This window comes from Fundulus heteroclitus, chromosome 22 (assembly GCF_011125445.2).
Source record: "Fundulus heteroclitus isolate FHET01 chromosome 22, MU-UCD_Fhet_4.1, whole genome shotgun sequence".
Lineage (NCBI taxonomy): Eukaryota > Metazoa > Chordata > Actinopteri > Cyprinodontiformes > Fundulidae > Fundulus > Fundulus heteroclitus.
This window is the reverse complement of record NC_046382.1, coordinates 37,698,884-37,723,498: the sequence shown is the minus strand read 5'-3', so window position 1 is coordinate 37,723,498 and position 24,615 is coordinate 37,698,884. Positions and strand designations below refer to the sequence as shown.

Here is a 24,615-nt window from a genome sequence, read left to right as displayed (position 1 = left end):
CACAACTTCACATTTTTGTTGCGTACCTGCGTAAAATGCTCTTTAAAGTACCAGACCTAGATCCGTTAAACATACTACACTCCAAGCACATCTTTGGATCCAACCATCAACCAGAAACTTTGCAGCCTGCTGCACACCCTGCTCCGAACAGAGAAAATCATGATGCTAGGTGGTTTGCTTAAAAAAAGATAAGAAGCCTTCATAGGTTTTGTAACCATATTATGAACCTGTACCCGTCTTCACAAAGAATCCTAAGGCTAAAAGTAGCTCTTAGTGATGTCATTTTAGGAAAAATCTTTTCTAGACTTCTAACATTTTTCTTAGAAATTCACCTTGGTGAAATAAAAGTAAAATATTCACTAAGCATCTTAGGCCTTCAGAGAGCTCCTAAAGTGATAAATTGTTAGGAGGGGTGAGAAGGACTTATGGCGACCCTAAGAGTATCTCAAGCAGGGAAGATGGTGGAAACAGAGAGAGCTGATTGGCTGATCCACCAGCTAAACAGTGGAGGAAATGAGCACAGACACTTCTTTAACAATAATACAGTTATTAATATGTAGATAATGTAAACTTTATCATCCCCACCAAGGGTTATTTATTACTTTCATAATAAATAACCCTTGGTAATTTTGTTGAGGATTTAAAAAAATATTGAAAAAATGTTGAATTATGAAAGAAAATATTGGTGAAATGTAAAAAGAACAGATGGATCTTTATATTGAATATTATATTATATATAAACTGCTCACAACAATAAACATTTTAGAAGAAATGGAAATATTTGCAGAAACGTATATACATAAATCAACACTCTACACACTATAAAAGAGGTGAGAAAGTATTTTCTGTGTCGTACATGATGATGTCAGTAGCCCAAATGGTCACATGAAGATTGCTTGTGTGATTTCATCTCGTCTCTGACTTTTGATTGCTGCGCGGAGCACTTTGAAATTTCAATGCTGATGCGTAAAAACACCAAGACGCGCAGAAAAAAAAGGCGCATTGATCTGCGGCGATGTGCCCCAAAGTCTGTGTATTTGCGCCGTGATCCAGGGACCAGTTTACCTTTCAGCACTCCTCTGTTCTCCATCCAGAGATGTGCGGACAGAGGCGCTGCTCCTCTCGGTTTTCTCCACCTTTAGTCTCCATTTAATGTCGATCGTTTTGCCAAATCCAACCGCTTTATACAAGAAGGCAACCCCAGTAAAATGCTGACAGGTGAGTTTGTATTAATATCAAACAGATGAAGCAGTAAAATCACCAGTATGGTGAGAAAACACAACAATAAGGAAATCAAAGTAATGATGAGGACATAAATAAGGTACGTTCAAAAATTTTGATGCTGTGTGACAATAAATTAATTTTTCTTTCTTGTACTATGAACCAATCAGAGCTCTTAAAAGACAGCGTCACACCTAGCAGGCCGACCACACCTCCTCACTAGGATAAAGATTTCTGTCATTGCCTTCCTCAGAGTCGCTCTCCGCAGCGATCCGAGGAAGGCAATCTGAACTTTTAGGCTAAGATAGGAGCTCTCTGAGAGGACTCTGATAATCTCTGTCAAGACGGGCACTGATCACTGATCTAGATGTTATATTACATGGTGTTATTTCAGTGAAAGAAATAGCAGTTACAGTATGTTTCGTCTTTAATCTTAAAAAGCGACGATAACAATTCATGAGAAAGCACCAATATACCCTGAAATACAAGCAGTAGATGGTAGGTATACCCAAGTATTCATCTGAGAAAGGCTTAACAGTAATGAAAAAGGAAAGAGCCCAACCTTGCTGAACCCTACTTTGAAAACCAGCAATCTCCTGTGTGGCTCTCCGGTTGTGAAACACCACCATGGTTCTTTCAAAGAACCAGTTATGAACTGGCAAGAGGCACGGGGACCAATTTGGTAGGAAAACCCCTATTAGTGCTTTGCTTGCCGACTCAGGCTTCTCCAACAAGTTGACGGTCATGCTTTGAGCATGGATCAAATGCAGGTTCTACTCAGTGACACGCAAACCAGTTTTGAACTATTTTTCTGCGCATTTTACAGAATGCTTTGTTGATATCCTCCCCTCACTGAAACAAAACCAAGAACCTTTTTGGACCGTGAGACTGTTTGATTGGAAGTGAGTCAACTTAGTCAGAAAGGCATAAAATACTGCACTAAGGAAGACAGGGTCAGTTTTAGCCAGCGGTGACCGTCCTTAATGGGAGCAACATGCTTCCCTCTCATCTGACGGACCGTACAGGCTGCCTGGAGCGAAGCGCAATGCGAGTTTTTCTTTGTGCCAATGAAGTTTGAAATCAAGACAAGTTTTGTCGTGTTTTTTTTTTTTTTCTTTCAACACCCACCCTCCCTTTTGCATGTCGTTGTGTCGCTTGTGGACAACAAAGTGTAGAAAGAAAAAAAAATGCGAATGAATATTTAATGGTATTTATAAAACGCTAAAGAGAAAGCACTGGGACATGAGAAAACATACAATTCCAGTGAATCCTAATAGAAAAAAAAAAGTGCAGAATCTCATAACGTTAAGACTCTGAAGCTCTGAGTTTATCACCTTTAATTTAGCTTTTTATTCAGTCTTATTACCTGCCGCACCTTTATTGTCTTAAGGCGATTCTCGTTTGCAGCAGAGTGTGCTTTCTTTTCCCCTACCTAAATCCCTGCTTCATTTATTCTTTATTTCTAACAACTCTGCACCCCCCCACCCACCTCCCAGCCTAACACACTGCTCCCTTATTTCATCTGCATCCTCACAACCAGAACATCTTTGTGTTCTTTGCCGCAGGGAAAAGTAGGACAAAAAAAAAACAACAAATAATAAAAGTGAGAGTTTGATTTGGAACAACCACGATCCATCAGATGATATTACAATGTATGACATTATTCATGTATTCTTTTGATTTGATCTGAATTTTAACGCTAATGTTCTGTTTTGTCCTCCATACCACTTTTTAAATCTCAAGATATGCTGCCTCCCTTCAGTGGCTGAAGGTTCCCCCTCGGCTCTTTTAATAAACATGCAAAACAACTTCTCCACTAGAAAAGAGGAATATATTTCTTACTTTACACGATATGTCCAAGTTAACTCATTAACCTAATAAAGTCCCTTATCAGCACAGCCCCCATGCAAACAGCTCCCTTTCAGCCATTACATGTGTTGGTATACAGAATAGTACCAGTTTTAAGGCCAGAAATACCTGCTTTCTTGTTAATTAATTGATGACTTTTGAGATTTTTTTTAATGGAAATTAAAAGTAAAGTGGAAGCTAAATAAAACTGTAAGTTAAAAAAAAAAAAATCTTGAGCTAAGTGAAGGGATCAAGATTAGTGGGCATAAACAGGATCAATCCCATCCTAGTTTTGGCACATTTTAAAAACAAATCTCCTGCATTACAAGGACTCATTACCAGAATACTTCTCCTTCATCCTCGTGTTCTTTTTTGGTCTGACTTTTTTTTTTTTTTAAATCTGCATTATTTGCCCCCTTTCTGCATAAATAAGCATTCATCTTTCTTGTGTTGGTCATTGTGCTCCCTGTTGCTTCGCTCCTGTGAAGAAATGCCGTAATCCCTCTTTTCCTCTCCCGGTCCTTTCCTTTTTTTTTTTCTCCTCCGTGTCTTGACAAGAGGTGGAAACGCTTTTTGCCATCTGCTCTATGATGCAACGGGGTTTATGCAATGGAATCTTTAATCATCCATATTGTTCCTACATCACAGGGTCTGCATCGCCCACACTCTGTTTACTCTCATTGTGCTCTGTCTGAGGGTCTCATTTTGTTTGCTTTGAGTTATGGGGGATTTCATTTGCAGTACAGTTTTTTTTATTTTTTATTTCTCTTTAATATATTAAGAACAACTTTAGCCATTTCAGCCCTAGCATACACACACACACACACACACACACATATATATATATATATATATATATATATATATATATATATATATATATATATATATATATATATATATATATATATATAACAATATTTATATTAGCTTTCACCTTCCGGCTAGTTACTGAAGCTAAAACATACAGCCAGACTTGTCTATATCACAGCATTTTCATGTGGTAGAATGGTTCAGTACAAGTCCAGACCTAAATTGAATTGGGAAAACGTAGCAAGAGCTGACAATTAATATCCACAAATGCTTATCATTCCACCTGACTGAGCTCTATTTATTTTGACAAAGAGGAATGGGTGGAAGTAGTTCGTACAGATGTAGCCGAAGCAGATTGGGCTGTAATCAAAGCAGAAGGCTTTCCATTGACACCAGGTGACCAAAAACAAATGCACGTGGCATTTATGGGAGTTTTGCTTGTAGAAAACAACAATTGTTTATCCTTTCATGTTTGCTTCACAGTTATGCACCACCTTTTGTCGGTCTGTCGCGTTAAAGCCAACTAAAACACTTTGAAGTCAGTGGTTGTAAAGTGACAAGAGAGGAAAGAGTTCAAGGGGATCAACACTTTTTGTAAGGCACGTCATTGTATCATGTGGTTTTTGTCCCCACACCCTGAGTGCTGTTAATTGGACGCTCATGACACTTCAGCCGCCTGAAAGATGCAACAACAGACATCCCAAAAGCTGCGAACAAAGAGGGAGAAAGATCTGGCTTATTATACCTTCAGGACTTGTTCTTACCTATATCGTATGCCAGGAAGTCAGCCGAAAAGCACTTGGCTCCGTTGCTTAGAGATGTGTCATTGTGAGTGTTTCCTCCAAACACCAGCATTGTGCCGCTCAACAGCACCGCCGAGTGGAGGTACCGCGGCAGACCACTCTCCCTGAGAATCAACCTGCACACATACACACAGGCGTAAACGCAGAGGCATTTTGTTGCAGTCAGGAGAAGGGCAGACATTAAGGAAGTTCTCATTTGTCAGGAATGTGGCTGTTTCTCAGTGTGTGTGAGAGACACACACGATGGCATGTTATTGAAGGCAGCTCTCTGGTTGTGTGACCCGGCCCGTGGTGGCTGCCCTTCATGCCAACTGTTCCGTCATTAGAGTTGAGCACACACACACTGAAACACACACACACACACACATACACCAACGCACACATAGACATCATAGGAGGTCTCAGTCTGCTGTGTGAGACTTCTCCGAGGTTTGGGGGTCACATAGATGAGAACAACTGCGGCTTCTTAAGTTACCACAGCCACTCTCGCTGCCATCAAGAAACTGTCTCAGAGAACACTATCACGTTTTATCATCCTTACATTTGTAAGGTAAGGATGATAAATGTGCTCAAAAAAGATTGTAGTTGTTCAGAGTGCTACATTTTAGACCTCTAAGTTTCCTCAACTTCCCTGAAGAGATGCTATGTTCATTTGGCTTAACCCCCGTTCAGAGCTTACGTTAACATCCTTCTTGTATCATCACTTTTCAGTCTGTCTACATTGTGCTCAATCGAGACAGATTGAGGACAGTTTGGCCCCGGTCGCCTTCAGAGGAGTCATGTGCATTAGTATTACAGTCTGGATACAGTCCATACTGAGGCCACAGTTCAAGGATCACCTGCTGATCAGACTTTACTCCACTCAACACCAAGCATCTATCTATAGGAATACTCTGCTTAAAAGACTTTTGTTCCTGTTGGAAGCTACTTAATATTCTGCCTCATAAAAAAAAGTTCACGAACAACATGAAAGTTTCTACAAACTGGTTCAGTTTGGAGACACTTTGTTGGTTTCTGGTCATATAGCCCCTTTGTCAGTTTAGACCCCCCTTTCACGCCTATTTGTTGCCATCTCGTACTTTTATCCTTCCATTTTGTGACCGTTATACGGGCCTTAGCATAGTTTTCAGTTCTTTCTTTTCACCTTGAAATCATTCACTTGTGTTCCATATAAAGTGGAACTACAATACTTTGGTCTGACTTCCTTGTTACATTACCCCCTTGTTCCCCCTTTTTACCCCTGTTCTGAGGTGAGTCTGAGAACCACTCGTTTTGGTGCTGTCTCTTTAAATCTAAAGGATGCGCTACACAGCCTCCACACTGTAAAAAAAAAACAGTCAAAATTACGGTAAAATACCGGCAGCTGTGGTTGCCAGGAATGTACCGTTAAAAAAAGGGGCATCCGTATAAGACAAAACGGTCCATTGTTTTGGTGACGTTAAATCTTACAGCTAAAAACATTTTTTTTCACTGTGAATCACTGTAGAAAAAATAAATACTATAAACCCTTGAACTGTAATGTCCTGTGAAAAAAATAGCCCTTTCCATAGATTTTTACATTTATCTGCTGTAAAACAAGAGGTACATTACAGTTCTTTTTACAGTAATTTCTTGTTTATTTTACAATGTGGAATATACATTATTATGGTAAAAAACTTATAAAACAACTGAAATGTGGTAAACCTTTTTACAGGCTGTGTCAATAAAAAACACGGTAAAAATTGCAAAACATTTTTATTTCGACCAGTTAAATTTCACGGTAAATTCCTGGCAACCACAGCTGCCGGTATTTTACCGCTAAAAATACAGTACATGTGCAACATACGTTGTTTTGGTGTAAATTTTACATTGGCAACTTAAAGATGCACAAACTTAATTAAGGTACTGATTATCACTGAAAATCAATGAGACAATTATAAGTAACATCTGGGAAAGAAGACAGTACAGATCATATTGTCTGCAGGATCACAAATCACTATAAACCTTGACAATGTAGCATATCACTGGTAATGGTTGAACAAAAACTTGAAAACTAGTCACTTGCCCCTCACTGAACAGGAGTAATAAGTCACTGAGTCTGGACTTGGTTGAAGATGGCCCTCAGACAGATCAGGTTCTAAGTGTACATGGCACCAAAAGAGAGGTTCTGCTGGAGAAGTCAAATTACTGTCCATCGAGTTTTCACCTTGGGCCGAGAGGATCCGCCCTGCACAAGAAAGAAAATAGACAGTTACCAACGTTTGATCAATGCTGTGCATGCAAAAAATTTAACAATGACACTAAACACTATGTTAAAATAAGCTTTCATAAAGTATTTCTTAATAGTTATGGTTGCAGTTCTTAAATTTAGTCACAAAAAGTGGTGAGATAGACCATAAATTAACTCAAAATGCAAAAATTCTAATATTTTAATGGAACTTTATTATAAACAAGTTTATGACTCCAAAACAAGTTTCTAAAAAATATAGTTAATCACATTAAATCTATATTTTATACTTTTATGGGCAGAAACATCAGGAACTGAATTTGACCTTCTAAAAAATGGAATCTGGATTAACATAATTTGAAATGAAATTCTATGGCTTGAAAAGTTATTTAACAAAACTGTATTTTAGGTTTTGAAATTGAATTTCATTGCTTTGAATAGTTTTATTAATGTAATTTCAGTTCTATTTCATTTCTATTCCTGTGTCATGTATCTGGGTGCTTCAAAAAGCAGCTAATCAAACAGATTCCCTTTTTATGTGGAACATCAGCTTAAATTATTTAATGTCGCTTTGAGTTTAAGCATTGAAGCATTTCAGAGCATGCTGGATATAATTAACAATTTCAAATTATGTTACATAACACTGCTTCAGCCCAAAGTGTCATTTGAGAAGTTTAACCCAATGTTACAAGGAGGTTCTCATGGACCCTGATGTGCAACATAAAAACATTTTTTTTTTTAACTGAACGTCATAGAGCTGAAATGAAACTCGTTCTCAGACTGCAGATGTCCTGCTGGTTCCTAAAGTCTCTATAAGTAGAATGGGAGGCAGATGTTTTAGCTACCAAGCTCCTTTCCAGTGGAATCAGCTCCTAGTTTTAGTCCGTGAGGCAGACATGTTAAGGATTTGTTTTGGGTTTAACAAATATTTTTTTATGATTATATGGGATATTAATTCAACATGGGTTGCTATTTTGTGTTGTAATTTTATATAGATGTTGTAGATGTTTAGTTCGAAGTGGACCATGTTTGAGGACGCTTTAAGTAGAAGGGACTATATATCTCATAATGCTTAAGCAGAAGAATAAGTTTTAAGAAAAAAGGTGTGGCTCTAAGTGTTGCTTTGGGGGAAGAGTTTCTTTTTTTTTTTCCTCGGCTCCGACTATGTATGCCAACAGACACCCTGTTTACTTTTAAGACCAGACTTAAGTCTTTCCTTTTTGGTAAAAGTTATAAGTAGAGTGGCTTAGGTTCTTCTGAGTGAGCTCTGTAGATATGCTGGTGGCAACAGTAGCTCAGCCAACACCTGTGGGAGAATTACTTAACTATTAACCTTATAAAAAGAAAGAAAGACTCAGAGAAAATGGCGTTCCTTTGTCTTAACAACGAGAATTCGTCTTTATTATGCCTAGAAACGTACAAAACGGGTTTCCGGAGCGAATTCTGAATTCAAATACAATGGTCGTCACTTTAAAGGCTCATAATGTGTGTGCGTTAAACACAAGTGTCTGTGTGTCTCCATTGGTGTGTGTGCGTTACACGCTATTGACGTCAATTGGCAACAGGGCTTAAGTTCTGGGAAGTGTTTATCACTAAAAGTACAACAACAGAGCGATTAATTCCGCTACTTGACATATTTTGGAACAGTTCTAGTAAATAACGACACCAGATGTTTTCCTGTTGCTCCCATCGGCGAGAGCCAGGGAAAAAGGTCAAAATGACCCGAACTCCCATAAATCCTCCCTTGGCACGTTACAGCGTGACATATCTAGAAGACCTCTTCATTGAAAATCTGACTCCACACTGATCAAGTCTAGCTGTGATAATAACAAACATGTAAAAAAGATCTAATTTCTTACACAACCAATGGATGACATACTAATGTAATCATGGTGTCTACACAAGTGCTGATATAAAATGTCATGTAATAAGTGCAGATTACAATCAATAACATATTTCCAATAATAGAGAGACAGAGAGAGTCAGAGAGAGACAGCGAGAGACAGAGAGAGACAGAGAGAGACAGAGAGAGTCAGAGAGAGACAGAGAGAGTCAGAGAGAGAGTGCACGTATGCAAAACAGTCATTGCTTTCGCATTAACCTACATCCAATCAATATGAAAGTGAAAAAACCCCGATAATTGTCACTTATTTATGTGTCATTCTCGGGGAAAAAGTCTTTCATGGACCTCTTATACCTCTGAGCATCCGCCGTTATCATCGGTCACCTGACCGACGGCATCAATTGGAAGTCAGCCATGCTACTCGCAATGACATCCAGCACTTGTCATATAAAAAGAGTACATAAGCATGATATAATAACAAAACATCATAATACAAACAACAAACAACATATGTAAATTATCTTGCTAATAATGTTGATACGCAGGATTAAAAACGAAATGGATGTTAGAATCTAATGTTATGATAGTATAAACTAAACTAACCGGCCGCCTGTGCTACCTTATCTATCAAAGCTTCATTGTATTGTATTTTGTTTATTTATTTATTGAGTAACTTAAACAAGGTTAATAGGGTTAGTCATCTTCAGTTGTGTGCTTGGCTTGGATGAGTTCCTGGACACGTAGCAAAACAAAAAGAGTCCATCCCGATCATGGGGCTCCTTTCCATGTGGCATGAGTCTGTAGCACACGCATGAGTCCATGGACGTGTCCAGGCGGCCGGGGATCAGCCCTTCGGATGGCTGCTGCCTGATGTCATCCATCTATACATTGTCCCCACAATCCACCTTTTCAAAACAGGCACAACACAACACACAATTAGAAAGAATACAATTAGCGTTATCACCAAAATTATTCCTGTTTTTGCAGCCATTGCTCCCCATTCTCCTAAAATTTCTTCCAGACTTTTCCACGACCAGTTGTTTCTTCCAGCATTCTCTTTTACTTCTTCTCTAAGTTTCATAAGTTTAGCCATTACTACCCTAAACGAACCTTTAGGAGCTGTGTTCATGGGAATATATGTACAGCACTCATTGCCAAACATATGACATACACCTCCCTTGCTGGCTAGAAGCCAATCTAAAGCTTGCCTGTTTTGTATTGCCATTCTACTTGTTTCATGTAATTGGTCTCCTAGTGCCATAAATCCTTCCACCGTGAAATTTATCATCCTCTGCTGATTATAATAAATGTAATTTATCCATTCAACATTTTTATTAATAGTAATCTGAGGCAAAATAGACTCAAAACCTGCTTTAACTTCATGTTGTGCTTTAAATTCATCTGGAATTCCTCTTGGTTGACCAATAAGATTTAAATAAACTTTTTCATTTAATCCGTAATCTCCTAGACTCCTACGAGACCTAGTTTTACCTGTTTCAATTTGAACTAATTCTTTTACCCCTTCATACACTAAGGTTATCGGTACTTTCATTCGCACTAATGCACAGAGTCCTACCCACTTAAGTGGTAAAGTGTTCATTAGCATGTCATCACCACACATCCAGTAACTGTCTGCCACTGGATACGTTTGATCTGCTAAAAAGAAGAGTTTGGGAAAATTCATAGTTATATTTTTACAGTCCTCTTCTACAAATTCTGGGTTTTCAAACCAAACGGGCTTTGTAGCAAACACTGGTGTTACATTTGCATGCTTAAACCAAGATAACACCCAAGTTACATTACATTTTACAGTGGTGTTTCCTACATTAATTCCTTCATTGTCCTCAAAACCTCCACTAACGAAACATTCGTAGTCTGCATCATAATCTATGTCATAATCAGTAGGTGGAACATTATCTGTAGTACTAATGTTAAATTCTGCACACAATGATTCTAGTTTATACCCTTTCCATTTTTCTAAATATTGATGAGAGTTTCTTGAACCATATAAGAGTCTACAACTCAAACCACACATAGGTAATTTAAAGAATGACACTGCGTCTTCTCTTGTAGTGAACTCACCATTGCTACATTTTTTACGCTGCACAACTGCACATTCTTTTGACGTGTATTTTTCTGGAATAACCATAGGTACTGCTCCCGGAGCAACAGTACAGACTAAGCAATCATTTTTAGTTAACTCCCTAACAGTATACCATGATGTTGTATACCATGTATTATGTAAGGCTCTTTGCCATAAAGGATCTCCCCTTGGTCTGATTCCGTGCCATTTAATATCCTGTAGTTTATTTATTGCTCTTGGTATAGCTACTTTTGGATTGCGTTTTTCATAAAATTGATCTAAACCTTCAGAGAAATCCTCACATCCTTCTTTTTCAGAGCATCCATACTGTTTTGGATCCGGTTCTGTGAATTCTAATATTAGGTTGTTGTCCTGGTTTGTCGTTACCTCAACTGGAGAAGGTACTGTTGTAATTAATCTTGTTAATGAAGGTGTAGTACTTTTTAAAACTTCCTTTGTGGATTTAACTGTACTTGAAACTACTGCTGTTTTGGGTTCTACTGCAGTTGAAACTATTGTCCGTGGATTTGCTTTAGTCGTGGCGGTTGTTGGAGGTTCGGTTATGGTATTTTCAGGTCGAGGCACCGTAGGTTTTGCATTTTCTAAATTATTATCAACCTCTGTAGGTAGCACTTCCTTTTTATTTGTATATACCTTTGTAGTTTTATCGTTATTGTTTGAACTTTGTATTGTGCTAGTTAAGATTGTAGATGCTGATGTAACTGTTAATGTCTTAACTGTTAAGGTTGTCGGTCTATTTGGTCCTGATGTGGTGACTGAAGTAGGTAAAGTCACATGTCCACTTGGGACAGTAATTTTCTTCACTTCTACAGTAGTTCTAGTAGCCATAGTTGTTGGGGGGAAACAAATGATTTCTTTTGGTAAAGTCTCTTTTTTCGGTAGGTTCCATAATATAGATGAATCAACTTTTCCACTTGAAGTGACATCTTCAAATTTCAACTCGTATGTTTTGTCAATACGGAAGGCTATAACATCTGCTTCAATAATCCATCCACAATTTGTAATCTTAACAGTCATTTTACAATTAATGTTTTCTTGATTTATACTAGATAATTGATGGCTCACATTAGCATGCGAATTACACATCCTTCGTCTGTCACCCTTTTGCAACAATCTAGAGATAATCACGTTTCTTTCAACCAAATCATATTTATCACTGTCTGGTTCAACATGAATCCTAATTTGATCATTAACAATTTGAACTGTAGCAATCATCTCCTTGTCTCCTATTCGCTCTAAATCACCATTTCGTGTACCTCCTTTACCATTACCTGGATTCTTTATTGTTAAGTCATATTTGTAATTGTCCTCAGGATCCCAATGGGACTCTATTCTTACTTCTACGCCAAAACCATCGTCCTTAATGTATAAAAGGATTGAACACTGGTCTGCCCCATACACTTTATATTCCTGTTTAACACTTTTTCCGCATAATTTCCTGGTATTGTAATAGACATTTACCTGAAATTCTGTATCTAATTCTGTATGAAATTCTGTATCGGTTACCGTTGCTTTCCATTTGAATTCAGCATGGGTCTTTCTTTTGTTACGCATTCTTTTCGTTTTTACTCTTAATTGTTCTCTAAGACCTAGATGAGTCGTTAACTTTAGTTCAGCTGGCAAAAACACTGGTGTGTACTTGTTCAAACCCATTAACGTTGTGTTGTACTTATCTTGTTCTACAAAGGTGGATTTCCCTTTATAGACCGAAGTCCCACAGTTCATGGTTGGACGTCGACTGTCTCGACCCACATTACTCGTTGCTTTCTCTCGTGGTTGAGCTGACGTTGGCTGATGCTGTGGTGCTGGCTGCAGGCTGTGAGAGTTCATCTCCGGCCTCGCTGTCGTTAGGTTCACCACTTCTGCCAACATCCACAGGTGAAATGTCATTAATACTAGTCTCATTGCTGCAAATCGTCTGTTCACACTTTTTCCCAATGTCTGGCTTCACAGTGTCTATCTTTGCACTGTCTGGCTTCACAGTGTCTCTGGCGTGTACTTTAGTACAATGAGTCAAATGATACCACGTATCACTCCCCTGAACTTGGACGGCGGTTGGGGTCGCTCGTTTGACCTCAAAGGGTCCATCCCATCTCGAGCAGTTCCATTTTCGTCTGAACACCTTCACGTACACCAGGTCTCCTGGTTCGACTGGTCTCTTCACCACCGTCTCTGGACAGGAACTTCTGGCTTTTTCCTGCAGATAGATAGCTCTATGGATAGCAGTTAGTTGATCCATATATGCTTTCAACTCTGTTTGTAGCTGCTCAAGTGCCGGGCCTTTGAATGGAAGCCTCCATTCGGGCACTGGCATTGTTCTGCCTGTTAGCATTTCATGCGGGGTTAAATGTGTGCTGCGGTGCAACTGCATGCGATAGCTCATTAGCGCAAGCGGCAAAGCATCAATCCAGTTCAGTTTAGTAGAAGCACAGATTTTATTCAGCTTAGCTTTCAAAGTCCCATTGATTCTCTCAACAATACCCTGACTCTGGGGGTGATAAACTGCTCCAAGGCGTTGTTTAATTCCTAGCTTTAACAAAACACCTTTCAACACCTTTTGGATAAATGCTGAACCGTTATCTGAGCTGATTTCTGATGGAATGCCAAATCTCGGAATCACCTCTCTTGTCAGAAACTTAATCACTGTATCAGCTCCCAATGTCTTTGATGGGACTGCTTCAACCCATCGGCTGAATCGATCGATCACAACCAGCATGTACCTTTTCCCTTGTACTGGCTTTATCATGTCAACATAATCTATCACAAGATGTTTAAAGGGTCCCTCAGGGACCGGAATGTGACCAATCGGTGATTTTATGCCTTTACGAACATTGTTTTCTGCACATATTTCACATTGACTCAAAATTTCATCCACCATTGCTTGCATGTAAGGTGACCAATAACCTTGCCTTTTCAACTTCTCCATCACTTTACCTCTACTACAGTGATCCAAACCATGAGCATCTGAGATCAACATTGTCAGCAATGCTACTGGTGCAACTAAATGTCCACTTTGTGATCTCCATAACCCACTTTCACTCATCGTTGCACCTCTCTGCGCCCAGAGAGCGTGCTCACTCGCACCTGCCTCCTGCTGCATCAGAATGATGTCTTCTGGTGTCACCATTGGTTCCAAGGTGACCACTGGTGCCAAGATAGCCATCTGGCACTTAGACGCTAGTTTTGCTGCCTCATCTGCGGCGTTGTTCCCTTTAATGACTAAATCATTACCTTTACGATGGGCATTGCATTTTATTATTGCCAATTTTGATGGCAGCATCATCGATGCAATCAGCTCTTTTAGCTGTTCTTGATGTAATACTGGACTGCCGTCTGCTCGTTTGAAACCTCTTTGTTTCCAAACAGCAGCAAACAGATAACACACCCCATGGGCATAAGCCGAGTCTGTGAATATGTTTGCTACTTTTCCCTTTGCTAGTTTGCACGCTTCTGTCAGTGCTTTTAGTTCTGCTTTTTGAGCTGAGCATGGTTGCTCGCATTTTTCTGCTTTGACTGTTACAAAGTTGTCTCCTACTTGTTTAACCACAGCATAACCTGCATGGTTTCCAAGATGATCTCTGAAACATGACCCGTCGACAAAGTAAGTGACTTCCGCGTTCACTATCGGAGTTGACTCTAAATCGGGTCTTAGTCTCGTGTATTTCATTGTTTCTGCAAGACACTCATGTGGTTCTCCTTCACAGTCCAGAGGTACCATGTCAGCAGGGTTGTTTGTTGAACACCTTTGCACAGTTACGTCTGGATATGTTAAAAGTGGCATGTACTGTAAACATCTTGCCTGAGTCATCACAAACTTTCCTTGATTTATCAGTTCTGTGATTTTGTGGTGGGTCCGTATTATTATCGGATAACCCATTGTTATGGTTGATGCTTTTTCATAAGCGTAGTAGACTGCTGCTAGACTTTGATAACATGGTGGCCAGCCTTGGGCCACATTGTCTAGTTTAGTGCTGTAATAAGCAATGGCTTGCTTCCGTCGTCCTACACAGGTTTCTTGCATTAGTACAGCTGACACGTACATGTTTTTTCTGTTGGCCACATACAGGTAAAATACTTTATCGTAGTCTGGCAATGCCAAAGTTGGTGCCATTTGCATTTCCTGTTTTAGTGTTTCAAAGGCTACTTTAGCTTCAGTTGTCCATTTTAACACTGCTTTCAACGACTGGTTTCCTGTCTCTTTTATGAGTTCCCTAAGCGGTGCTGTTTTTTCCGCATAGTTCTCAATCCAGTCTGCATTGAATCCTGTCATTCCCAAAAATGTCATCATTTCGCCGACTGTCCGCGGACTTGGAGCTTTGCTGACACCTTCCAGTTGAGAAGGTGAAATGCCAACTGTTCCTTGTGATATTTGTCTTCCTAAATAATCTACTTGTGGTTGACAATATTGTAGTTTTTGTTTGGAGACCTTGTGTCCTCCCTCTGCTAATCTTTGTAGAACTTTGATTGAGTCCTGATGACAGTCATTTAGTGTGTTTCCGCAGATTAACAAATCGTCCACATACTGTAACACAGTTCCAGTTAAATTGAGTCCTTCCAAATCATTTTTTAGCACTTGATTAAATATGTGCGGACTGAGTTTAAACCCTTGAGGCAATCGGGTATAACTGAGTTTTTTACCTCTGTAGGTAAATGCGAATAAATGTTGTGACTCTTCTGATAGCGGAATGCTGAAAAACGCTGAACAGAGATCAATAACGGTGAAGAAACGAGCTCCAGTTGGTATTGAATTTAAGAGAGTGTTTGGATTTGGCACGTCCGATTCTGCATCTACTATTATCTTGTTTATTTCTCTTAAGTCATGAACAAGACGGTATTTGTTTTTGTCTGCTTTCAGAACTGGAAAAATTGGAGTGTTGCATTGACTTTCTACTTCCACCAGCACTCCTGCCTGCATCAGTCCATCAATGGTTTTCTGGATGCCTCGTTCTGCTTCTGGTTTCAATGGGTATTGCTGGCGAAAAGGAAACTGTGCATTTGGTTTTATTTGAACTGACACCGGCTCTGCAGATTTTACTAAGCCCACATCTGTGTCATGTTTAGACCATAAGTGCTCTGAGACATGTTTTAGCATGTCCCGCATTAATGGTTGATCTTTAGAGGAACCATTTTCTTCAGACTGATCTTTAGGATCAACAGGCACTGTCACAACTTGTGGTTTTGCTGTCATTGTTGTTTCACATAAGATCTTGATCATTGTTCCATCACATGATTGTGAAATTGATGGATTGTCTGTGTCTTCCCATGTTGTCTCAGTGGCAAGTTTCATCATTGGTCCCAAATCTTTTGCATGAAATCCTTTATTTACAAACAATGTAATGTGTGGTACTGATTCTGAAACATTGTACCACTCTGAAATGAAATCATTTTGTTTCACATTTAAAGCTGCACCTTGGTTACCAATAACAATGCATTGTGTTTCAAGATTTACAGTTCTGTTTTTTGTAGAACTATCCCATTTTTCTTCAAACTCCTTGCTCTTTGAAATGTCATAGAACATGGTGCAGTGGTAATCTAGAAAAGGTTTTCTGGCTTCTGGAATTTGAGCTTTAATGTACCGGCCCCAGTTAGTGACTACACTTTCAACTGGGCCTGAAATGTCTCCTAGCCAATAAACATTAGCTTCATGTGTTTGCATGTACATTTGAAAATCCAAACCTGTTTTATCAACATACAAACCCTGAGGAGAACACCAAATTTTTAATTTCATCCTACATAATGCATCTCTTCCCAACAGGTTAATTGGTGTTTGGTCAGAGACAAGAATGGGTATTCTTATCTCATCTTCATCAGTTGCCAGTCGTACAGGAGCTGTCATTTGTATTAACTGTCTTGTTCCCGAGAACCCTACTGTTGAAATGAATTTATTAGACATGGGGAGGTGCTTTGCATAATTTGGACTTACACACGTGTAAGCTGCTCCTGTATCGACCAGCATTGGTGTTTCTTTTTCTTCAATTAGAATTTTTAACATTGGTTCATTTTCAGCACCCTCGCTTACGATCGGGCACTGGTTCTCCCCTGTAAGGTTCTCTGGGCACCCCTAGTAACCAAAATTTGGTGGGTTTACAGGGCGTCTTGTCAGACCTGGACGGAACCGGCCACGCGATTGCCTTCTGTAGGTGCTGTTGCCTCTTGGGCAATGCTCGGCACGATGTCCAAGTTCATTGCATGTCCAACATGCTCCCATTATTCCAGGTGCACCAGACCTGCCTCTGTTAGTCCAGGCGGAACCTCTTTGTTGTCGTCCGCGAAGTCCGTATGGCTGTGAGTTAAATGCTTGAGGATAGACATTCACCACCGGATGTTGCAGCTGGGTTGGTTGGGGAGCTGGAAAACTCCTTTGTGCCTGATTTGCCACATCAGGTACAGGTTCTGAAAATCCTTGGGGTGGTGGTGCCACATGTTCAGTCGTATTAATCATTATGGCTTGAGTCTTGGCTTTGTTTTTTCCTGTCAGTTCTCCAAGCTGCATTTGTGCCAATTTTCTCTGAACGTTTTTATCTTGTTCTGCAATCTTCATCTCCTCTCTTCTGTGTTTCTCAACTGCATGTATCACATGGTCACGGAACTCTCTATGGGGCATTGACGTCAGAGCCACCACGTCTTCTAACTTGCTTCTCACTGAAGCCGGCATTGCTTCAACGATGGAGTTCCGGAACAGAGTTGTCAACACAGGGCTCTTATCAATTTCCTCCTCCGTTTCTTGCTTCCATCTTTTCATCTCATTTGCGATGTAAGTTGCTGGGTTTTCTGTGGCATCAATGGGATTCGCTTTTAAGGCTTTCGGATCAATTTTCGTTGGAAATTCCTTTCGGAGTACTTCCCACATTGCTGTGCGAAATAAATTGAATCCGATTCCATCTGCTCTCTGTTGGAGCATCCACGCAAAACGTTCCTTCAAGACGTTTTCCATGGTATGTGTTCCCATGCACTGTGCAAGGACAGCCTTTAGATCCCCAATAGCCAACATTTTCCCCACATTTAACTCTTCAAACACCTTTATCCACTTACTGGCACCCTCGTTAATGTCTGGCAATTTTGCGACCACTCCGACAAGATCTTGACTGGCCCACGGGACGTAGTTCGCGACATTACCTTTTACTAATATTGGTAATTGTTTAACATTGGTGTCTCTCTGAGGTGAATGTGCGTTGGGACGATACCTTAAATTAAAATCACTTCTCCTTCTAGTAGTGGCTTGTGCTCCTGCTCCAGGATTTTGTAATGCCTGTTTTTCTGCTATTAGTTGGTTTTCCACTGAGAGCTCGCTGGGATTTCCTGGCACAATATTTTGTCTTATGGATTCTTCCTCAATTTCGTGTTCCAATTGTTCAATTATCGTGCGGTCAATTTCTCTTTTCAGATCTATCCCTTCGTGATCTAGGTTTATCCAAAATGAATCACCCTTTTGCTTGCCAGCATAGTCAGCATAACAGTCTATCCCACCCATCGGTTTCAAGGTCAACGACCTTCTGACCTCATCAGATATTAACTTTTTTGTTGTGCTGCAGTGCGTTGGTGCTAAATTGTCTGCATATACAGGGGAATCTGAGTTTATTGGGCCCTCATTATTCTTATGGGTTGCAACTGAGACAGCTGGAGATCCTGACTTATGCACAGACGAATACATGTTTGCTAGGGCGGGATCTTTTTGGTGAGGTGACCCTCCTGCATCTGTAACACTGATGTGTGAGGCTTTAGTCATAATCTCTTTATGTGATGTAGACTCCTCTCCAGTTTTATCTCCTTCTCTCATCTCATCTAAAATCAGAGAATCTTTGTTCTTGTAATGGAAATCTCCCATTATATTGACAGTTCCGGAAAGTGTCGGGTAAATTCCAGCAGTTTTTTCTGCCTTATCATTTACAGATTGCTGTTTCATCTCCATATATTTTTGCTTTAAAGCTCGTCTATAAGCCTCTCCTTCCGTTTTAAAAAGGTTTAAAATCTTCAGCTCGAGGTCACGTTTATCTTTTCTTTTCTTTGTATTGCTGTTCGCTTTGTAGTCCAGAATTCTGACCTCCATTTGCTCACAGAGAGCTGTATCAAAACTGCCCTGTTCCGGCCACGGGGAAGTTAAACGTTCCGTCCGTTTGCTCCATTTCTTTGAAATCTTTTGAATTTTTGACGCAATTTCGGGGTTCTTTAATCCTATGACAACAATTGGAATGTTTGCCATTTTATTCTGTATTAGTTTCGTTAGGCCAAGTTAAGAAAAACTAGTACTAACAGGTTCTGCTGGGTTAACTTCTCTTCGCAGAAAAAAGAAAAACTCTGCAGTCTGAACTGCCTTTTCTCAAATGTGTGTGTGCTTTCCGTGAGGGAGGGGTCTTGGCTCGGGACAGCTATGTGTGTGCGGTTCTCCTGCCTGCGTAGAGCTGTATGTGTGTTTCCTGCTCTGCTCTGCAAGATTTTCCTTCGGTGGGGGCTGAGGAATTTGGCACCGGTCACTGGTCACTGATGGCTAAAAATAACTCAGCCTGCTGTTTTTCTCTCTCCACTGACAGGCAGAAAGGAGAAACCAAAGAAGTTTGCAGATCTTATTGCCAAAAAGTTTTCGCACCCGAAAAATCTCTTGCACAATTATCCAGCTTTTAAGCACAAAGTATCTGCACCCACATCTTGTCAACAAAACAGCTTAGATAAGTGTACACTTTGGTCCACCAAGATTTCTTACAAAAAATAGAAGTTTCCAAGCACTTTACCTTATCAACCTAGGCAACTTTACCTCGGACAGTGGGACTTTGAATTAAAGACAAAAAAACAGAGCAAAGCAACCACCCATGCATTTTAGTCACACAATAGAGCTCTCATCTTTTATATTCACACATAGACGTCTGACACACCACAACACAATCAGTCATTCTCAATCATAACTTCCCATCATTCTCACGTTTTCCTTTCACTCTCACTTTCTCACTCTCCCGGGAAACTTATTGTTTGTTTTCTTAATGGTCCAAATGTTCAATGTTCCTGGATTTTAACTGTGCGCACAGAGAATTTAAATCAGGTTTTTTATGGGACCCAGAGCAAAAAAAAAAGTTAAAAATAAACGTTTATACTTCACGTGCACCAGCAAGGCCTCTTTGCTTCAAATTTGATAGGAGGCTTTAACCTCGTTTGCCTAAACCTGGAGTACTCAACCAAAAACAGACTGCAGTCAACTCTGTTAAGGCCACATTTTCATCGGAGTTCCACGCATGGAATGATCCGAGAACTGCCTTATTTTCTTCAAGCGCTTACATTAACAGGGCCGCGCCCTAAAGACTCCGACCAACCGAACATTTATAAGATCAATTCTTTCAGAAATGATCTCTTTGATTCTAAAAAGTTATGTATATTAGAAAAACTTCAGCAAAGACCCGTACTGGTCCGATTCATTTCTTATACGCCGTCGCTTCTAACGTCATATTTGACGGGACATCCGATAAAAGCGGCTGGGAGTAACCAATCACTTCTTTAAGTTGTCATGTGTGCCCAACTGTGGAGGAAGCAAATATCATTCCAAATCTTTTGATATTTTTAAGACAACTTATTTTTCTACGTAGAAAAATACCAATAGATGTCAAGCCAAAGGAACGACCACTCCCGTCCGTCAATCAATCACAAACAACGCTCTTCCCAATTCAAATTACACAGGCGGCAGATTCATCGCTAACAAGCAGAGAGAGCCGAAGACAGAGCAGTAAAAAATGTATTTTCACTCACCTCTGTCCTCTCTCCTCCACCCCAGCGCGGAGGGGCCAGGTCCGTGCGGGGGAACCCAAGCCGTCTGTCCGGGAAGGCAAAAACTCCCTTTTTTCCTATCACGTCCGGGGTTCACCAATTTTGTGGGAGAATTACTTAACTATTAACCTTATAAAAAGAAAGAAAGACTCAGAGAAAATGGCGTTCCTTTGTCTTAACAACGAGAATTCGTCTTTATTATGCCTAGAAACGTACAAAACGGGTTTCCGGAGCGAATTCTGAATTCAAATACAATGGTCGTCACTTTAAAGGCTCATAATGTGTGTGCGTTAAACACAAGTGTCTGTGTGTCTCCATTGGTGTGTGTGCGTTACACGCTATTGACGTCAATTGGCAACAGGGCTTAAGTTCTGGGAAGTGTTTATCACTAAAAGTACAACAACAGAGCGATTAATTCCGCTACTTGACATATTTTGGAACAGTTCTAGTAAATAACGACACCAGATGTTTTCCTGTTGCTCCCATCGGCGAGAGCCAGGGAAAAAGGTCAAAATGACCCGAACTCCCATACACCTTGTGTTTTCTGTCCTCCAAACCCCCCAGTCGATGGCGTCAGATGGCAGCTCACACCGAGTCTGGTTCTGCTGGAGGTTTCTTCCTGTTGAAAGGGAGTTTTTCCTCTCCACTGTCGCTATATGCTTGCTCAGTGGGATAGATTGCAAGTCGGTGGCTCGATGCAATCTACTGGGATCCCTTAGTTGTTAACCTAACTAATTATAGTGAAACTGTATTAGACTTAATTGTTCTGGAATAACTTGATTATTTGGAATGAAGGGACTTTAAAAATGGAATCTGGATCACTGAATTACATTGACTTTGTGTAAAGTGCCCCGAGACAATATTTGTTGTAAAAGGGCACTATATGATTAAAGTGAATGTAATTAGTCAAACTTAATTTTCAACAACAAAATGAGATTTCAATGCAAATGTATTCAGTTTTAGTTTGGTGAAATTATTTTTTCAAAACAATGCAATTCATTTCAAATTAGATAAATACATATTTGCTTCCTTTAATGTATGGAACTACTCATCTGGACAAATACCCTGATAGACCTGGATTAATGGTTGCATTTTCTGCCAAACTATTTTGAACAAACCATTGGTTACCTCTTATTGAATCTCTGCTTGTGGACTTGACTGAAGTAAGTACTTTTTAGTGATTCAAGTAGATTTGTGCTGATGTATCAGTTCAATCTTGGTATTGGGCAAAACTCAATGTTGGAACATTGGTCGTGTATAGGAAGGACAAAAGTTGGAACGGAACATCCCTAGTTTGTAATTGTATGCACTATTGGAAACTTCATTTAATAGGTTTGCTATGGGCTAAGTGAATAAGCAAGTATCTAATTTAGATGCGAAGCCCTTTATGATGTGATATTTTTGAATTTTTCTCTTTAGGCTGAGGTTTATCCAGACTACTTAGGTTTAGGAAAGTGTTAACTTTTCAACTATGAAAGATATTGAACTGTTAGTGTCAAACAGGTAAACACAAATACATCTACCAAAAAAAAAAACGGTATACCAAAATGTAGCTGTGTGAAACTGAACCACAGAGGCTAAAATGCATGGAATACATTTCACAAATCAAATGACTACGGTCCCTTTGTAAAACATTAAAAGCCAAGCAGCCATAATACTGAAACATACCGAAAAATGTCCTGCCAAGGTTTGATTCCGTCTTTAGTGGGTAATCTTCTTGACACTGGTTTGCTTCTCATTCTCTTCATTCTGATGATGTTCACAACAACACAGCTGTAGGGCAAAAAGACAAAATTAATTTTTTGGAAAGTCGTTAGAAAAGATAAGGAAAAAATTATACCACTTGAAATCTCACCATGTACTTACAATGCTGAAGTCTTTGAGAATTAATTTCTTGACGTTGTTTAAACTTGGGGGTTTGAAAATGTAAGGAACACCAACTTTCTGTTCAAAACAAAAAACAAAATAAGATTCAGGCGGCTGACAAATTAATAATATATCAGAAATATATTCACTAACCTTGAAAAGATATCCAGGTCTTAGCTGTGTCACCACCTTAAAACCGGAAAAAAAACACAAAAAAAAAAACACTGAGAAACTATCTTAGGTGTGTCGACCTCACATGGTTTTGTAGAAGCATCAGAGCCATGGTACCTAAACTGCTTGATGTGTTGATTCAGAGTAGAATAAGTTAACCATTTCTTTTTATTTATGAAATATTTAAGATAAAGTGCCCCATCGTAAGCTAAAACTTCCTCAAAGATATCATGACCAAGACATGGTGGCAAGCCTGGCATACAAACATGGAAGTATTTCAAAGAATTGAATACTGACCAAAACTTTACTCCATCAACATCTGTTGTATTGTTGATTAGCAGATGGTTCACAGCAGAGTTGTAGTTTTCTCTGGTACGCCGTGGTCCACACACATTTGGATCAGTACCCTGAAATTCAGATTTGGTAATCAGGCGATACCTGCAGAAGTACTTGGAGGAACTTAAGTTTTCAGAGAAGCCACCAATACAGTGAGAACCCAGATTATCTCCAGCAATACAAAATAATGTTCGTTTTACTTTTGTTTCATCTGGTCCAGCAATCCCATTGTCTGATAGTAATTCTGAAAAGACCTTGGCATGACCAAAATCTGTGAAATCCTTCTCTCTGCAAAGTAAGACAAGGGACATGTGGTCCGAATCTGAACCGACATGAAGTGGCAAATTTGCCAAAGATACATACACAAATCTTGTGCTTTGTTCTTGCAGAGCCCAAAGGGTTAGCGACCTCAAAGGCATCCTGGTAAAGTATTAGCTTGAGACATGACAGGTTTTGACTAAAGAACTCATTAGACCTAAATAACTTACCATCACTCATGTCACACAGAACATCAGAAGGAGACTCAGTAGAGGGCTCCTCTGATTTCTGTATCAAATCAGACTTTAACAAAAATTTTGAGTAAACTTGCGTCACTTTTAAAAGATGACACACTGATGCAGTCACTAATGATTGACACTCAGAATCTCTATATAAAATCACTAACTGTGACATATGGGAAGTAAAAGATGACTTCACCTTAAAGGTACTTGTGCATCATTTGACTGGACAAGTAACCACATGTCATTTTACAAAATGGCTCTTCAGATGAGCTATTAGCTCTTTAGCATCTTGGCTCTGGTGTTGGCACATATTCATTGCACTTTTAAAAGAGGTAACTTGCCTAAAAACCGTAATATTGGTAGGGCCAGCGTGTCTTTGATAAAAATGTAGCCTTAAGTGCTCCATACCTAAAAAACGTTTGCTTGTAGTCAGTTTTATTGCACTTAAAAACACAACATGACTCATTACAATGAATCTTGCAGTGAAGCACATAGCCCCTTGATGACTGCACCACCTTGCCACAGAAATTACACCTCAACATGTCGTCCACTTAGCCAACTTCACACACACTCAGAGCAATACATTCTTAAAAAATAAATGCTCGGTCAAAACTGTACTGGTGGGTTTTCAATAAAGCTGATTAGATAGTCAACAGACCTAGCAAGCTTCAGGAAACAATTAAATTAGAACGGCGTCTAAAACACTCAAAAAAGACGGATGTACTCACCTCACGTATTTGTTTTAGGCAGTCCAGGGGAAGAAAACTTCAGAAAACTAAAATATTTTTGCGGCGCAACGGCGGTGGCATGAGGTCAGAAGCTGCGTGGTGGTGAAATGATGGCGGCTGTCTCTTCTTCCGGGCAAACGAGCAAGCTGCGCACAGCTTAGCAGCGCGACACCCTATTGGTGGAAACGCTCAGTAAGGTCGTTAATTGGATAACAGCTTTGAAAAAGAGGAGGGAAAATATGTTTTTCTTTGAGCGCTCTGCAATGGCGTACCGCGCACGTGACGTCACCATCTCATGAGCAACGCCCCTTGCCGCTAAGGTAGGGCAAACAGTGTCACAGTAAAAGACTTGTAATGTGATTTCAAATAGTAAAACAGCTGTTCAGCTGTAAATCAGCAACCATCACACCAACTCTAAATTTAAAATGG

At 39.7% G+C, this 24,615-nt stretch overlaps 1 protein-coding gene and 1 long non-coding RNA gene across 5 annotated transcripts in view; both read right to left on the bottom strand.

Moving 5' to 3' along the window:
• Window positions 1-24,615, bottom strand: part of atrnl1a (attractin-like 1a) — a 410,176-nt gene that overhangs the window by 308,798 nt on the left and 76,763 nt on the right. For all 3 annotated transcript variants that reach the window (XM_012872822.3, XM_021321643.2, XM_036126662.1), the window contains exon 10: window positions 4,647-4,801. In XM_012872822.3, the coding sequence (XP_012728276.2) occupies window positions 4,647-4,801 (155 nt within the window). The remainder of the gene's footprint in view (window positions 1-4,646; window positions 4,802-24,615) is intronic.
• LOC118557188 lies at window positions 6,403-24,376 on the bottom strand. Of its 2 annotated transcripts, none has more exons than XR_004927689.1 (6): window positions 24,187-24,376; window positions 22,920-23,029; window positions 22,605-22,640; window positions 22,452-22,529; window positions 22,254-22,358; window positions 6,403-6,891 (listed from the first exon to the last, which is right to left on the bottom strand). It is a non-coding gene; the product is annotated as an uncharacterized LOC118557188 (long non-coding RNA). The 2 variants fall into 2 exon arrangements; XR_004927690.1 differs by lacking the exon at window positions 24,187-24,376 and adding an exon at window positions 23,159-23,245.